The 18,797-nt window shown below is 37.7% G+C and overlaps 1 protein-coding gene across 2 annotated transcripts in view; it reads left to right on the forward strand.

Annotated features, from left to right (window-relative positions):
• Positions 1-18,797, forward strand: part of LOC128666065 (ras-related and estrogen-regulated growth inhibitor-like) — a 169,040-nt gene that overhangs the window by 145,496 nt on the left and 4,747 nt on the right. For both annotated transcript variants that reach the window (XM_053720445.1, XM_053720446.1), the window contains one exon: positions 605-678. In XM_053720445.1, the coding sequence (XP_053576420.1) occupies positions 605-678 (74 nt within the window). The remainder of the gene's footprint in view (positions 1-604; positions 679-18,797) is intronic.

Here is an 18,797-nt window from a genome sequence, read left to right on the forward strand (position 1 = left end):
TCTCAATTCTTTTGACAGACTTGCATCTTAGCCAATCAGTTCTGACTCATAAATAATAATAACTAGCACTGTCTAGCTGTGAAAAACTGTCAAATTTCATTGAGACAGGAGGTGGCCTTCAAGGGTTTAGAAAATAGCATATGAGTCTACCTAGGTTTAGCTTTAAACAAAGAATACCAAGAGAACAAAGCAAATTTGATGATAAATGTAAATTGGAAAGTTGTTTAAAATTGCATGCCCTATCTAAATGAGGGAAGTATAATTTTTACTAGACTGTTTATTTTTATGTAGAAATAGGTAAGAACAGAAGTGCATATCTTATTCACAATCTATAACAGATATTGGTAATCCATCTGTTTTTCAAAAACTTTAATACACCTTGCAAAGTCAATTAGATGCTACACAGAAAATAATAAATTATTTTCCGTTTAATTTGGTGACAATGAGTCCAGGCAGATGGACCTTACATATTTTAGATAAGGAGGTTACAAGGGCTTGCCTGACCTCACAAGTGCAGTAGTAATGTGTGTTTGGTACAAATTAAATCTATACATACATTGTCTCCTGGTCACATTCTAACTCATTCTTTTTTTGTTCTTGGCAGAAATGATTTACAGACATACGGCAGTAATGGATGGAGAATGTGTCCATTTTGAAATCCTAGATACCGCCGGGCAGGTATGAATAAAAAAATAATCTATTTATTGATTTGTTACATATCTTTAAGATGAGAGGAGCAACTCAAAAAATCTAGAAAGCAAAGCATAGCCAGGTAAGACAGAACAGTGTTGGAAAAGAGATTAAACTTCTTGCGCTATAAATCCAACAGCAAGGACCAGCACCACAGATGGATACTAGTTCCCTACAAACTAGCAAAAGGAATATTGAAGTGAAAAAACAAGTACTGTGGGCGCCTTAAAGGGCAGGTGAAAAAAATATATGAGTTGATTATGTCCTAATACATAGGAAAAAAATCTTTTAACAAATGATAGGTAAATGATCATGAAAAAACAACAGCCAATTGAAATGAATGTTAAAATATAATTTAATTAGACTTTACTAAATGTATTAAAAGAGTTGTAAGCGAAATAATTCATACAATGAGATAAATATAAAATGGCAATACTAAATGTACATAAATAAATGCATAAAAATTTGTTTATATAAAATGAGTAATTCTCTGTAAGTGACCTATCTATGTAGAGAGAAGACCTCCAAAGACACTTCAAAATACTTAGCCTCTGCTGCAGACAGGGTTAAGGAAGCAAAAAAGCAGTACTAATGAGAGAAAACGAATCCTGGTGATTTAAGAAAAATAACAATGAGCTGCAACAATGATGCTCTATTCAAAGACAGAACAGTGGCACAGATATAGCTAAAAAAGGATTATTATATATTTTTTTATTTGTAACATTTTATAAAATGTTCCAGACAGTCCTACAAAATTTAATCACAAAATAGGAAAGTTCCAGCACCAGGGTGATCCCCACTACAGGGTTAGCAATTGTGCAGGTGTGCAAGCTGTCCCAGACTAGCACCTTAGTCTCAGAGAAGATAATATTCCAAACAAAATGGATAGCAGCACCACCATAAAAATTTTTTTTAATCTTTATTTAAGCCATCATAGCAGAAAAATGGCAACGTTTCGGTTCAATAACCTTAATCATGTCCATTTCACAAACAATTAAAAGTGGCCTTATAAAGGCCTTTAGCCACACCTACATTACTATCTCCAATTAACCCCTTCATTTCAATATATATGTCTTAATACAATTTATGACTCCATCTAGTGGTTACCCAACACTTTACTTCATCTTACTCTAATAGTTTAACTTACCCTCAAATAGAACTACAAACCTATAGAAAGAGCTCCATCTAGTGGACTTACAGATTATAAATATATACTAGAGTACTATTTTTTAAAGGCAAACATTCCAACCCATCTCTCTGTTTAACCCATCAGGAGACACAGTCCCGAATTCATGTATCCAATAAAGTTCCCTGTGTAACAAGATTTGACAAAATTTAATTTGGCCCCTCTTGTGAAAAGGTTGGACACTGCTGAGGTTGGATAAGATATGGTATATAAAATACTTATATACTGCTTGTTTGTCTCAATAGACATTTACTAAATTGAGGTGATATTCTCTAAAATGATCTGTCAGTGCGGGTCTTTCCCTGGATCGTCTACACTTATGGCTCAACAAAAAGTGGAGAGCTAATTTATTGTGCGCCCATAAACAGGCAAATTTGCCCGTTTACAGGGTTGCAATAAATAACCAGCCATTACAAGTGGCTGGTTATTGCTACTATGAGCTTGCAGTAGCAATTAGTGCTCCGAAAACTAACCAGAGGTCAGATTTCTGGTTAATTTTAAAAATGTGCCCCAATTGCATTTTTATTTTTCATTAAAATAACTGCAAGAAGCAGTTTTAAGGGGCTAAAGTGAGTGGGTGTGCCTTTACATTGCGGTTTATGGGGAACCGTGTTCCCTGTAAATATATATGTATTTGCGTATATACATATATATTTACAATTTGCTGCACATCGCTGCGCGACTTACCCCCTTCTCACGGCATGAGATCAAGGCACCCATTGGAGCCTATTGAAGCGAGCTCTAATGAGCGCAAAGCTTCCATGAGTTTGCATTGCCGGTCACTTCTAATACCAGCGCACAATTGCATGAGCTAGTATTACGAGTGGAGCATAAATATTGCGCTTGTGAAAGTGCTTTTTTGCGCTCCACTCATAATCTAACCCTTGAGAGGGTATGTTTCTTGCTAAGAGGCATAAGCTACAGCTCTGTATAAAAATTAGAGACACAATAAGCTGTTAAAAACTATACAGAAAGTATAACAGTTGGTATTAACGTATCTACTAAAAAATCACAGAATTTTAACCCTTAACAAGAAAAAAATATATAAATGTTGGTCTCTCAATATTCAGAGTTAATGGCCTTTAGTTATCAAAGTCTGTCGGACCTGATCTGACAGCGCGGATCAGGTCTGACAGACCTCGCTGAATACGGCAAGCAATACGCTCGCTGTATTCAGCATTGCACCAGCAGCTCACAAGAGTTGCTGGTGCAACGCCGCCCCCTGTAGACTCGCGGCCAATAGGCCGCCAGCAGGGGGGTGTTAATTTCCGGCAATGTCTGTCCGCCTGCTCAGAGCAGGCGGACAGGTTATAGAGCAGCGGTCCATTCGGAGCTTGATACATGTGCCCCAATGAATGTACAATATGTACAATATCTAAACTGCAAAGTGCAGCATTGCTGGTATTTACTATATGCCCACTGATTGTGAATGGGACACTAGATAATGAGAGAAAAAAAAAATGAAATCTATTAAATAACTGCATTTAAGCTTGTATAAAATAATCAAACAAGAAATAATGAGCATAGCCTGAATTTGTTGAATCAGATGTACGGAACATGCTCGCTTACTGTGCTCACTGTGCGCCATCTACTGACTAAAACGTGTATTAACACCACACTTCTATCACAAGGGTGATTTGGTGAAGCATTGTATGCATATTACTCACTCTGGGATCCCTTTATCAATAGGCATACTGGGCAACGGCATAGGGCCTATATTGTAACAAGGGGACTGCAGCTAATGACATGCAGCATTTTGGGCTCCATGTACACAGCAGCGTAAGCTGCTCCCGAGCCCTTGTGGGGCAGATGCACCGTCACACATGTGAACCTGCTTTCCACAATGTAAGAAGCAGTGGTCATTACTGGGTGGCGAAGAGAAATCACTAAGATCTTGCTCGCTCTTGGTGACTCACAGTCGCGCGAGTGAAGGGGCGGGCATTACACACTCATCGGTGTGTGTAATGATGCATATGAGAAAAGAGATTAAACTTCTTGCGCTATAAATCCAACAGCAAGGACCAGCACCACAGATGGATACTAGTTCCCTACAAACTAGCAAAAGGAATATTGAAGTGAAAAAAAAGTACTGTGGGCGCCTTAAAGGGCAGGTCAAAAAAATATATGAGTTGATTATGTCCTAATACATATGAAAAAAATCTTTTAACAAATAATCATTTACCTATCATTTGTTAAAAGATTTTTTTCATATGTATTAGGACATAATCAACTCATATATTTTTTTGACCTGCCCTTTAAGGTGCCCACAGTACTTGTTTTTTCACTTTAATGATGCATATGAGCCAGCTGACAAACAGATCCGCTGGCCTTATGCAGTGAAGGTGTACGGACAATTTCTCAAGTTGAGAAGCTTGTCCGCGCGCTAGTTAATAAATATTTATAGGTTCCTTTTTGTAATCGCTATTGAAAAAAAACCTATAAATAATAAATATATTGCTATGAGGCAAGTGTAAACATACATTATGGGCTAGATTACACGTGAGGTGCTAAGTTAACGTTTGCCATTAATTTGCCGTTACAAGTGGCTTGTTAATGCAACCACAATAGAGTGTTTTTACTTTGCGCTAATAGCAATTAACTAGAGGTCAGACCTCTGGTTAAAAATAAAAAGTTTCCCCAATTGTCCCCAAAATAAAGATGACAGTACAGTAACATTATATAAATATATGAGCATTTTGACTTTTTAATAAAATAACTGCACAAAACAGTTATAAGGGGTTAAAGTGAGGGAATGAAAAAAAAAAAAAAAAAAAAAAACTACACCTAAAGTGCCTTTACATAGGAGTCAATGGGGGACTGTGTTTTCTCCATAAATGTATATGTATATGCTTATTTATATATAAAGCAAAACTAATGAAGGAGAGAAAAAGACTGTTTTCCCAGACTAATTAGCTGTATATTCGTTCTAGATTCAACATATATCTTCATTACAGGAAGTGGTGCAGACCCTTTAAGTAAAGTTATTTCTGATATAAAAAGGGAGAATGCAGAGGATAGTTATATCCTCTGAAATAAGAAAGGGAATTCAGCACTCTTCAAATTTTGAATAAAAAATACTTTATTTTAATCTTAACAAAATGTTGAGTCTCTGTGACACCCTTATAGTGAAATATAATCCAGATATTCAACAACCCAGGTTATAATGCATTGCCTAACAACATGATAATCAAAGCTAGACACCCTGGTTACAAAAGTATATAGTTTGCCAAAATATTGTAAACTCTGTTTGGAACAAGAAGGAAATAAGGTTGCAACCTTTATTTATGGCTAACTTTTAATCTTAGTTGCCTAGATTGCCCAGACATGTATTATCATTATTATCATGGCTATATCAAAATATTGTATTGCTTTAAATGTATATTAGAACATCCTAGTTACTTTAAAGCACATTAGATACATAACGCTCACAGTACAATGTCCAGCAAGGGACCTCGGGTTACACCCGCGCTTAAAGGGACATGAAACCCAACATTTTTCTTTCATTATTAACTTTCCAATTTACTTCTATTATTTAATTTGCTTCCTTCTCTTGTTATTCTTTGCTGAAAGGTTTATCTTGGTAACTAGCTCAGGAGCAGGAAAGAGCCTAGGTTCTAGCTGCTGATTGGTGGCTGCATATATATACCAATTGTCATTGGCTCACCCATGTGTTCAGTTAGAAACCAGTAGTGCATTGGTGCTCCTTCAACAAATGATACCAAGAGAATGAAACAAATTAGATAATAGAAGTAAATTAGAAAGTGGTTTGAAATTGTATTCTCTATCTGAATCGTGTAAGAAAACTTTTGGGTTTCATGTCCCTTTAAGGTTGACCTGGAGCAAACTAGCGATCCTGTTGGAAAACAGATATATGGTACCTTGATCCTAATGTACTTTGTTAATGTCCAATGGAGTGGCTCAAATTTTGGGACTCTCTTTAACTGAGAGCTCGTACATAAATGAGAAGTATGGACACTGAGTCTCTGTGAGCTCTCCTCCTATGATGTCACTGTTTAACGAAAGCACTGATAATCCTGAGCGGGTATCTATATATCTATAAAGGATGTCCTCCATATGTGCAGGGTAATCGTTTTCAGGCAGTCTTCACCTTAATCCGGCAATACAGCAGTATCGTTTACCATCAGCTGTTTTAGCTCTCTTAGGTAGCCACGAGCTGATACCATCAGTTGTTTAGCAATGAACCAGGGCGTGCATTGAGGCAATCAGAAGCCTCTTTCCTTAGATAACCACGGACAGCTATAGGGAATAAGTGTCTGTTATAGATCACATTCAAACTCCAAAAAAGTCAATTTTGTGACTCCTGAATATAGCCAACAACATATGTGTTTCACCCCATATGTAAACCTCTTACTAGGGCTCCGTCAGGGCTGTATATCCACCTAATCAGACCTCCTTTTTTTTTTTTTTTTTTTTTTTTTTAATATGTTTTTTTATTGAAGTCATAAACAGATACAATCAAAGGTTATGCCCCAAAACATTTACAGAAAAGTGCAAATACAATATTGTTAGATAAGTGTTACAAACAAAACCCTACAGTAAGGGTATAATGTATCCAAACATCACATGTAATGTTATAAAATTTGGGCAGTTTACAGTAAGACTTCAGTTTTATAATAAAGTTAATAACAATAAAACAAAAATATAGTCCTCCCTGGGCCATATAGCAGGCAAATTGGAGTATCCACTCATATACTATTAGGACCAGGGGAGGGGTTAGCTTTGTAGTTTAAAGGGGGGGGGAATGCAGCGGGCAAGAGCCGCTCGAAATATAATAGGGGGGGGATGGAGGGCGGAGCCAGTCGGGATGTCAATCTTATATTTAACAATTATCGGGACCCTAAGTGAGCATTAGTTTTAATGGCCAACTCTTAAAAAATATCTAGACGGAGTATAAATTGGAGTACATAATTACTTTCAGTAGTCTCATTATGACCTGGGGACAGTGTTTTATATACCAGAATGAATCTTAGCACATGGAATATGAGGACTAGAGTAGAATTAAACACATAAAACAACGGTATCATGACCCACATTAGGAATTGGCTTTCTATAAAATGGATAGGGGTAACTCCCAGCGTTATTAAGTGGGGAGGGGGACATTAGCATGTATGGAACATAAGGGATTTCCAGGTGAGCCCCTCCCCTAGGGATTTACCAGCTATAGGTGATGTGGGAAAAAGGAATAGGGGTATGACCCGCAGGCAACCAGTACCGGCGGGAAAGGGGGGGGAGTAGCCCACCAGAGAGAAATAATTTTGTAATAATATTAAACTCAACATAAGCAATGTCATATCCTAGGAACATAAATGTAATAAAGCATAAGCATCTTATCTTAGTCTTTGAACCCATGAGCAAGAGAACTGTCACTCTTAGATAAATATAATCAGATATCTAGTATCATAGGAATGTCACTAAAAAAAAAAAAGGAGAAACACTGCAGCGCCTTGCCAATAAGTCCCAGAGACAATTACTACACCCTGGTTAAGAATAAGAGGCAAGTTATCTCTACCTACTTTCTAATATATTGGGGGAAGGTTAGACAATTATTAGATTATAAGGGTTAAATGCCCATAGAGAGCAATATGACATCCTGGACCAATATCTTATAACAGAGGTAATATGAGAGATGGACTTAATACTCATGGGATATCAAGGGCAGGCAATTTATGATACATTCACAGCTGTATAAACTGGTGTATGAGCTTCACAGGGACCAAACATCTAAGGAAAATAATGTAGAGCCTAGTCATACCAATATAGCAGGCCTGAGTTAAAGGGGCTAAATACCTAGGAACAGTGGTATATGACACGGGTCTGAGCAGGGTAGAATATAATAACGTTGCTACATCTCTCTCCTAGGGTTCACTATGAAAGAGAAGGAGAGATAATAATAAAAATAAAAAAAAAGGAGAGAAAAAGGTGTATCAGAGTCCGTTGCCATATGGCTAACATTACAGGGAGAATAGTATAATGTCCCGAGTTATAGGTTCACATGCATCAGGCCCAAAAGCCGTCATTCAGGAAAGAAAGCATCTAATGATAAATGGCTTGAGATCCCAAAAAGTGTACTCATTCTGATTAAAGTCCCCAAGCTGTAAATAGAACAGTGGTCTGCTGCGGCTTGTGAGAGGGGTGACTGTGCACTGCCCGATATTCGTGTAACACCTGGTGAGAGTCCTGTGCGATATGATCGTTACATGCACTGGATCAAGCAAGAGTTTATGTCTCTCAAAGGGCAGCAGAGACTATCATAGTGTCCTACATGGGGTTCAGAGGGGAGAGTGCTGTGGGTTGATGAGGTATGCGTGCAGCGTATCCCCATGAAGGGTCAGATGGCTAACCTATGCCTAGTCTATGCGGTATTAACTGGGCAACAAGAACCCCCTCTGCCATGAGTAGCCAGCCTGTACCGGAATCTGTGGAGGACACTGGTTCGTCAACCCTCAGTTGCGCTTTCAGCGGGACATACAGTTGCGGTCTAATAGGCCCTATTGCTGGGAGATGTAATACTCGCCTTCGAGAGATTTGCCACAATGGCGTGGAAAGCTGTAGTTGTGTCCAGTAAGCCCCAGCTCTGTGGCCCTCAGGCTTCTTAATGTACAGTCCTCTTTTTCCCGCGATAGAGGGGACCATTTCGGGATGACAGCTGTAAGAAGGGCCGATCAGGTATTTTGACTCTCCGCATGAGCCAGGGTGGCCGGCCAGATCACTCCCGGTGTCAATAGAGGGTTCAGTAGCGGTGGGTTTGGCTGTAGTAGATCGGCGTGTTTGCTGATCATGACTAGGTGCGGGACATGATGGGGTACTAAGGGACCTCTCTGGCTCCTTATTCCTGAACGTAATTTTGACATCGCTCAGGGGGCTTGCTCTGCTTAATCTGTCTCATATTGGGAGTGATGGTTGTGTCATAACAGACTTTAAACAAGCTGAAAGGTCATCATAGTTAGTTGAGGCTTGCAAAGCGAGTTCCCGCAGAGCCCTATAAATGGTTGATGAGATTTCCTCCATGCCGGGTGCCATAATTGCTGTAGGCCTCAGAGACCTGGGTGTTTCCCAGACTACGATGGCAATCAGTGGTATAAACTAGTATGGGAACGAAGTGAGGGAATCCTCTAACCTTGTAGAAGCAATCCCATCTTCCCAGAGGTGTCTTTAGATAAAATTGCACATGTTTAGCTCCAACTAGTTGTTATAATAAATATATTTCTTCAGGAGCTCTGTGAAACACGTCCTCCATGCTTGGTTGATGGCTCCGCCCCCCCTCAGACCTCCTTTTAAACCTGGTGTAGCCACTTTTAAAATCACCTGTGGATCTTAAAGGGACCTTATACAAACATAGCCTATTCACATACCTTAATAATATACATATTTACACATCTTGCATTTTCTAAAAGGCCCTACAGGGATGGCATATACATTTTTATTTACACTCTAAGTTTTCTCAATAACAGTATTATTACAGTATTCTTCATTACTATGTTGAATTCTTATGATTTATGATTTTATTAAGGACAAAAAAGTCCATTACAATGCTGCTATGAAATTTAACCCTAAAGGGATACCATTTTATCTCTGTTTACCTAGGTACATATTCGGTTTTTACTCTATATATTTACAAGCATAGTCTGACTTTTCATTTAAACCTAAGGGAAATTTTGTTCTCAAAGAAGATATCCATTGGCCTCTTTCTGAAGGAGATATTTGTCCACATCCCCTTCTCTACTACTCGGGTCACCTTTGATTATGGCTGTAAATTTTAGGGAACTAAATTAAAAAAAAACCTACCCTACAATAAACTACCAATAGCCTTTAAAAGGGCATTTTGTAGGGCATTGCCCTACAATCAGCAATTATGCCTGTAAAAAATACAAAGACCCCCAACAGTAAAACCTATCACCCAACCAACCCCCCAAAATAAAAAACCTAACTCATTTAGCTCTTTTGCATTGCCCTTAAAAAGGCATTAGCTATTTTAAAATAGCCCAAACCCTAATCTAAAAAAAAAAAACACCCAAAAAAAGTAAAAAAATAAGTCACATTAACTCACGATGATCCATTTACAGTTTCTAAAGTCCGGACATCCAGGCAGCTAGAAGTCTTCATCCAGACGGCATCTTTTATCTTCATCTCGGCTGCGTCTTCTATCCATCCTTCAAGACATCTGGCGCGGAACGTCCTCTTCATATGGTCACCGCCATAATGTGAATCTTTAAGGCAAGGGAGCCTTTTCAAAATGATGTCTCTTGCATTCCTATTGACTGATTTGATTTTTGGAATTCAAATCAGCCAATAGGATGATAGCTACTGAAATTCTATTGGCTATTCAAATCAGTCAATAGCATGTCAGAAGCTCTCATCCTATTGGCTGATTTGAACAGCCAATTGGATTTCAGTAGCTCTCATCCTATTGGCTGATTTGAATTTCAAAAATCAAATCAGCAAATAGAAATACAAGGGACGCCATTTTGAAAAGGCTCCCTTGCATTACAGATTCAGTGTACGGTGGCGACCGTATGAAGAGGACACTCCACGGCGGATATCTTGAAAGATGGACCCGCTCTGTGCCGCCGGGATGAAGTTAGAAGACGCTGCCGGGATGAAGATAGAAGATGCCGCCTGAATGAAGATAGAAGACTCGGCCTGGATGGATGAAGACCTTGCCGCCTGGATGTCCGGACTTCAGAAACTGTAAGTGGATAGTCGGGGGTTAGTGTTAGGGTTTTTTTTTACTTTTTTGGGGTGTTTTTTTTTTTAGATTAGGGTTTGGGCTATTTAAAAAAAAGTTAAATGCTCTTTTAAGGGCAATACAAAAGAGCTAAATGCCCTTTTAAGGATTTTTTTTTATTTTGGGGGGCTTTTTAAATTTTATAAGGCTATCAGATTAGGTGTAATTGTTTTTATTTTGGATAATTTTGTTTGTTATTTTTCGTAATTTAGTGTTTGTTATTTTTTGCAATTTAGTATTAGTTATTTTTTGTAATTTAGTATTTTTTTTGTAATTTTAGATTTCATTTTTTTAGTAATGTTAGTTTTTTTTTATTGTGTAATTTAGTTTAATTGGTACGTATTTATTTTAATTTTAGTATAATAGTTGTTAGGTTAATTTATAGTTTAAACTTAGGTTTTTTTTATTTCACAGGTAAATTTTTATTTATTTTAAGATAGGGATATTGTAATTTTAATTAAAAGTTAGGGGGTTGTTAGGTTTAGAGGTTAATAGTTTAATTTAATTTTTTGCGATGTGGGAGGGCCTCGGTTTAGGGGTTAATAGGTTTATTTAGTGGTGGTGATGTGGGAGGCCAGAGGTTTAGGGGTTAATAACTTTCTTTAGTGGCGGTGATGGGGAGCGGCGGAATAGGGGTTAATAGCTTTATTATAGTGTCACGGATGTTGGGGTGAGGGGGAATAAGTGTTAATAACTTTATTATAGTGGCAGCGATGTCGGGGAGCGGCGGAATAGGGGTTAATAACTTTTATTAGTACCAGCGATGTAAGGAGCGGCAGATTAGGGGTTAATAACTTTATTATAGTGTTTGCGATGCGGGAGGGCCTCGGTTTAGGGGTAAAAGGTAGTTTATGGGTGTTAGTGCACTTTGTAACATTTTAGTTATGAGTTTTAACAGTTTCGTTTCGCAAAACTCATAACTACTGGTCTCAGTGAAACGGATCGTGCCGGTATAGGCTGGAATGCAAGCATTTTAGCCATATCGCACAACCTGTAATACCGGCACTATGGAAATTCCACGCAAAAACATAATTTTTTGGAGTGTGGGATTGACGTTTGCATTACAGGCTAAAATGCTTGCGATATAGCTATACCGACCAGTCTCGTAATGGCTGCGTTACGGTTTTTACGCTGAAATGGCCATTGTTTCAGCTTTAAAACCGTAAAACAAAACTCGTAATCTAGGTGTTAATTATTTAACACATGTTGGACACAGTTCAGATTTGTTATTCTTTTGCATATAAAAAAAGTATCTTTAATTAAAACAAAAATATTGAGAACAGTATTGAGTGCTCAGGCTTAGTAAGACATTTTATCTTTGTCCACCACAAAAGTGATGCCACTTTCAAGTGGCAGATTATTGAGCACGTTAAAATGTCAAAAAGAGGGGGTGATAGGGGAAAAAACTTTTTTACAGAGAGGCCTTCTGGATTTTTCATTTGAAAACCAGAAGGCCATCTGGTTTTAATATAGATGGAGATATCAATGTTTGGTTACACCAATAAATTATATACTTTGTCCCACTAATATTTAGATTGTATATAGTTTATAGTTTTAGGAGTAACTTACTATAGATTAAATATCTCTCAAATAGCTTGATCACACACATATATGTAACTATATTATTGACTATCCTGTTCAATACATTAACTAAACCTAAAGCAGCCAGGTGTCATATATATGCAAGTATGTAACGGTATCATTGGCTATCCTGTTGTTTAAATAAGGATTAGGGGTACATAAATATTGAATACAGACTTTATATTTTATACTGATTATCCACACAAGTTGCAATTTTCTATTCACATTCTGGTGATTTTATTAGACATTTTTTAGCTTGCAGCTCATTAACAAATTTTATGGATCCCTCTAAGGATCATATGCTAATACTCAGAAGTTGATATCCTTGGCTATCTATGACTATGTCTATTATGTTTTGATTGGTAGGGACGTTCCTCCTTCCATGATCCCAGCAGGTTGTAATGAATGTAATTGCAAGATGTGTATTTAACCCCTTAATGACCACAGCACTTTTCCATTTTCTGTCCGTTTGGGACCAAGGCTATTTTTACATTTTTGAGGTGTTTGTGTTTAGCTGTAATTTTCCTCTTACTCATTTACTGTACCCACACATATTATATACCGTTTTTCTCGCCATTAAATGGACTTTCTAAAGATACCATTTTCATCATATCTTATAATTTACTATAAAAAAATTATAAAATATGAGGAAAAAATTGAAAAAAACACACTTTTTCTAACTTTGACCCCCAAAATCTGTTACACATCTACAACCACCAAAAAACACCCATGCTAAATAGTTTCTAAATTTTGTCCTGATTTTAGAAATACCCAATGTTTACATGTTCTTTGCTTTTTTTGTAAACTATAGGGCCATAAATACAAGTAGCACTTTGCTATTTCCAAACCATTTCTTTTCAAAATTAGCGACAGTTACATTAGAACACTGATATCTTTCAGGAATCTCTGAATAGCCATTGACATGTATATATATTTTTTTAGTAGACAACCCAAAGTATTGATCTAGGCCCATTTTGGTATATTTCATGCCACCATTTCACCGCCAAATGCAATCAAATACAAAAAATCGTTCACTTTTCACAAATTTTTTCACAAACTTTTGGTTTCTAACTTAAATTATTTACAAACAGCTTGTGCAATCATGGCATAAATGGTTGTAAATTCTTCTCTGGGATCCCCTTTGTTCAGAAATAGCAGACATATATGACTTTGGCGTTGCTTTTTGGTAATTAGAAGGCCGCTAAATGCCACTGCGCACAACACGTGTATTATGCCCAGCAGTGAAGGGGTTAATTAGGGAGCATGTAGGGAGCTTTTTGGGGTAGTTTTAGCTTTAGTGTAGTGTAGTAGACAACCCCAAGTATTGATCTAGGCCAATTTTGGTATATTTCATGCCACCATTTCACCGCCAAATGCGATCAAATTAAAAAAAACGTTAATTTTTTCTCAAATTTAGGTTTCTCACTGAAATTATTTACAAACAGCTTGTGCAATTATGGCACAAATGGTTGTAAATGCTTCTCTGGGATCCCCTTTGTTCAGAAATAGCAGACATATATGGCTTTGGCATTGCTTTTTGGTAATTAGAAGGCCTCTAAATGCCGCTGCGCATCACACGTGTATTATGGCTAGCAGTGAAGGGGTTAATTATGTAGCTTGTAGGGAGCTTGCAGGGTTAATTTTAGCTTTAGTGTAGAGCTCAGCCTCCCACCTGAAACATCAGACCCCCTGATCCCTCCCAAACAGCTCTCTTCCCTCCCCCACCCCACAATTGTCTCCTCCATCTTAAGTACTGGCAGAAACTCTGCCAGTACTAAAATAAAAGGTATTTGGCCCTTTTTTTTTTTTTTTTTTTTTTTTAAAGCATATTTACATATGCTGATGTGTAGGATCCCCCCTTAGACCCCAACCTCACTGATCCCCCACCAAACAGCTCTCTAACCCTTCCCCTCTGCCTTAATGGGCGCCATCTTGGGTACTGGCAGCTGTCTGCCAGTACCCAGTTTTGTAACAAAATGTGCCTTTTGTTTTAAAAAATGCCCTTTTCTGTAGTGTAGCTTCCCCCCCCCCCCCCCCCACCAAGACCAACCCCCAACCCCTTCCAGGTCCCTTAGATTACATTTTTAATATTTACATTTATTATTTTTTTTTAGCTTTTAACTTTTATTTTTCTGTAGTGTAGCGGTTCCCACCCGCTCCCGCCCCTTGCACGCCCGCCACCATCGTGCACGCGCGCGCTCCCGTGCGTGCCCCCGTAGATCCCGCCCCCGATCCCGCCCCCCTCCACTTCATACAGAGCACCGATGGCCGCCCACCCGCCTCCCACGTAAGCTCCCACCCACCAACGATACCGGCCATCGATGTCCGGTGCAGAGAGAGCCACAGAGTGGCTCTCTCTGCATCGGATGGCCAAGGCGGGTTATTGCAGGATGCCTCCATATCGAGGCATCACTGCAATAACCGGAAAGCAGCTGGAAGCGAGCAGGATCACTTCCAGCTGCTTTCCAGACCAAGGACGTACGCCACACGTCCTCGGTCATTAACTGTATTTTTTTTGAGGACGTGTGGCGTACGTCCTTGGTCGTTAAGGGGTTAAAGCACATGTTACACATCTACAACATGTCTATGATTAAGGCAGTTTGCTGCCAAAATGCGTAAGACGCTGCTTTCCATGCTTGGATTTTAATACACTTGATTTTACAGTGTTTTTCTTAGACATGTGCATGGCGAAAAAATTCAGTTCGGGTCGGATCGATTCGGATTTTTTCGAATTTTGGTTCGGAGCCATTCGAATTCGGAAAAATTTGAATCAATTTGTTTCGGATTTATTCGGATTCGAATAAATTTGGCTGAATTCGATTTGGTTCGGTTCTGAATTTTGGTAAGTATTAGGTGGGATGTGCTGTGTATTAGACTAGTATTATGTACTGTATATTAGGTGTAACTCATAGCAGAGTGATATAAACTAATATACTGCACAATACTAGTGTAATCCATGGCCAGCCGAATCTACCGAATAAATCCAAACTAATTCGGATTTATTCGGTAGATTCGGTACTATTTTTATTCGGAAATTCGAATTGATCCGAATCTCGAATTTACCGAATTCGGACGAATTTCCGAATCGATCCGAAACAAATCGCACATATCTAGTTTTTCTTTTTCCGTTAATAAAGTTAATTTTTGAATTTTACACCTTGAGACTCACCGGTTCTTTGTTTGCTGTCTACCAATAATTAAAACAATATATACTTTTAAATGTTACCATCTGTGTTAACAGGCCTATAAATTTGTAAAAAAAAAAACCTAATCAATGTTTTCTTAAGCAATAGGTAATTGGTGGTATTACACGATTCCAGCCTAAATTGGAATCCACGTGGATGCATTTCACTTTTGAATAGAAAGAATTTTGTAATAGACATTTGTTAGCAAAAATTCTTCTTATAAAAGCTATTGCTATTTCAAAAGTGTATTTAAGTATGCAATGTGCACCAGCATTTTAAAAACAGCACTTGCTCAGAAAACCTATGGTGCTTGTACCATCTGGTAATGACTCAATTTGTTAATTTCTGACATGATACAAGCCCCACTGATGCTCTGAGCAGCTGCACTATTTAAAATGCTGCTGCTCTGAGAATATCTAGCTATGCTTCACATGCACGTGCAGAGAAAAATAACTTTTACTAGAATCATTTTTGCCGATATATGTATATTGCAACTATGTTTCTATTTAAAGATGTAATTCAACTATCTGCATTCCAATTTTGACTGGAATGTCCCTTTAAATACCTTTTGGTACCTACCTAATTATAGCAAGTCTCGGGTTTAGCACTTTATCAGCTACAGCTTATAAAAATAAAAACAACGTATAAAAAGTTATTAAAATGCAAATAAGTGTGCAGATTCGTGCCACTTTTCTTTATCTGAAGCTGTAATCAGCTATGTTAGCTTAAATTTTGTCATTCTACATAATCCTTAAAGGGACAGGAAACCCCAAAAATGTAATTCCTGATTTGGATAGAAACAACTTTTGTTTCTTTTGCTGAAGGAACATTGACAGCTAGCTGAACACATCTAGTTAGCCAATTACAAGAGACAAATGTATGCAGGCACTAATCAACAGCTAGCTCCCACTAGTGTAGGATATATGCGTATTCTTTCATAACAAGCGATACCAAGAGAACAAAGCACATTTGAAAATACAAGTGATTTTAAAAGTGTCTTAAAATGACATGCTCTCTATCTAAATCATCCAAGTTTAAATTTGACTTTCCTATCCCTTTAAACTTATTTTTTATTTATATATTTAATTTTTGGTAAAAAGTTTATTTGAAGGTACAGTAACACTAACTAGTATACTTACTATACTGAAAGTGTCTGTAATAAACACAATTTATTTCATTTATGATTCAAGGGACAGTGTACACCAGAATTTTTTATACAAGCCCCACTGTCTAAAAAGATAAATACTCCCTTTACTACCTATGCTCCAGTTTTGCATAACCAGCATATATTAATATACTTTTTGCCTCTGTGATTACCCTGTATCTAAGCCTCTGCAGACTGCCACCTTATCTCAGTTCTTTTGACAGACTTCCATTTTAGCCAATCGGTGCTGACTAGATAACTCCATGGCTGTGAGAACAATATTATCTATATGGCACACATGAACTAACACCCTCTAGTAGTGAAAAATGTTAAAATGCATTCAGATAAGATGCGGCCTTCAAGGGCTAAGAAATTAGCATATGAGCCTACCTTGGTTTAGCTTTCAACTAAGAATACCAAGAGAAGAAAGCAAAATTGATGATAAAAGTAAATTGGAAAGTTGTTTAAAATTACATGCCCTATCTGAATCATGTAAGTTTATTTGTGACTTGGCTGTCCCTTTCAGATTGAGCATGCACTTTTAAACAACTTTCCAATTTATTATTTTATCTATTTTTCTTCTTTTTCTTGGTATCCTTTGTTGAAAAGCATACCTAAAGGTAGGCTGAGGCTCATAAGCAGGAAGGGAACTAGCGGATATTTGCCTCTTGTCATTGGCTTAACAATGTGTTCAGCTACCTCCCTCCAAGTAGTGCATCGCTGCATTATTAACAAAGATAATGTAGCAAAGTTGATAATAGAAATAAAATAAAAAATGTTGCTTACACAAGTATGCTCTGCCAGGATGGTCATATTTTTGTTAATTACTTTCTATCTAGGTTAGAAATGATTAAAACAAAGAACAAATACAACACAGTACACAGTCACATACATACAAATACACTCTCATTTTCCATACCACGCATACTTGCCGGTTGAACTAACACAATGTGGCGTTACTCATGCATCATGTTATTGCGTCAACCACACATACTTGTCATTGGTTGAATTAGCGCACTGTGGTTTTACTCTAAACAATTCCATATTACCACACATACTTGTCATTGGTTGAATTAGCCCACTGTGGTTTTACTCTAAACAATTCCATATTACCACACATACTTGTCATTGGTTAAATTAGCGCACTGTGGTTTTACTCATGCAGTGTTAGTAAGCCCATGGTATTGAGTCAATCAACAACCATGTTTTACTCACCGCACACACTCTCACTCTTCCATAATTTTAAAAATGTATTAACTTGTTGCATAGCCAAGTGGCAGCTGGCTTTGTACTTAGTATATAAGTAGGTAGGTGGCAGTGATGTCAGTGGCAGCAGATTAGGGGTTAATAAGTGTAATGTAGGTGGCGGCGATGTCGGGGGCGGCAGATTAGGGGTGTTTAGACTCGGGGTTTATGTTAGGGTGTTAGGTGTAAACATAAATTTTCTTTCCCCATAGGAATCAATGGGACTGCTTTACGGAGCTTTACGTTCCTTTATTGCAGGTGTTAGGCTTTTTTTTACCCGGCTATCCCCATTGATGTCTATGGGGAAATAGTGCACGAGCACGTAAAACCAGCTCGAAGCAGCGCTGGTATTTGTGTGCAGCATGGAGCTCAACGCTGCCATATTGCACGTTAACGCCAGGTTTTTGCAAACCTGTAATAGCAGCGCTATTAAAGGTGAGCGGTGGAAATAACTTGCAAGTTAATACCGAGCCGCTCATAATGCAAAACTCGTAATCTGGCCGATTGTTAGTTATTAAGTCATTTTAAACTTTGTACAAAAAAAATTACAGCCTACAAGATTGCATTTTTTAAATGTTCCTTTACAAGTCTGCCAAACTCTGCAGTTGAAAACTCAGGTCCGTTTCATTTTAAAAACATTTTTGTTGTCCTTAATAAGTCAGCTTCAACCAAGCAGGCAAGTCTGAGTGACTTCAATAAACCAATTACAATTGGCTGACTTTATACTGTTTAAAAGAAATTTTTTATCTGACTTTGCATTGTTCAAAGTTGTTTAAGTACAAGCTAAAAATTTGAATGATATGTCAGTAACATCCCTTTACAAGTCAGTTAAATGCTCAAGTAAAAAAGTCAATTTTATTATAAAAAGAGCTGAGTTTTTATGAATAAGTTGACTTCAAACTAGCAAAGTTGTCTGGATTGTTTGCTCTTGTGCTGGAGAGATCAATGTGCTTTATTAAAGGAATAGTCTAGTCAAAATTAAACTTTAATGATTCAGATAGTGCAGCAATTTTAAGCATC

Source organism: Bombina bombina, chromosome 7 (assembly GCF_027579735.1).
Source record: "Bombina bombina isolate aBomBom1 chromosome 7, aBomBom1.pri, whole genome shotgun sequence".
NCBI classification, from domain to species: domain Eukaryota; kingdom Metazoa; phylum Chordata; class Amphibia; order Anura; family Bombinatoridae; genus Bombina; species Bombina bombina.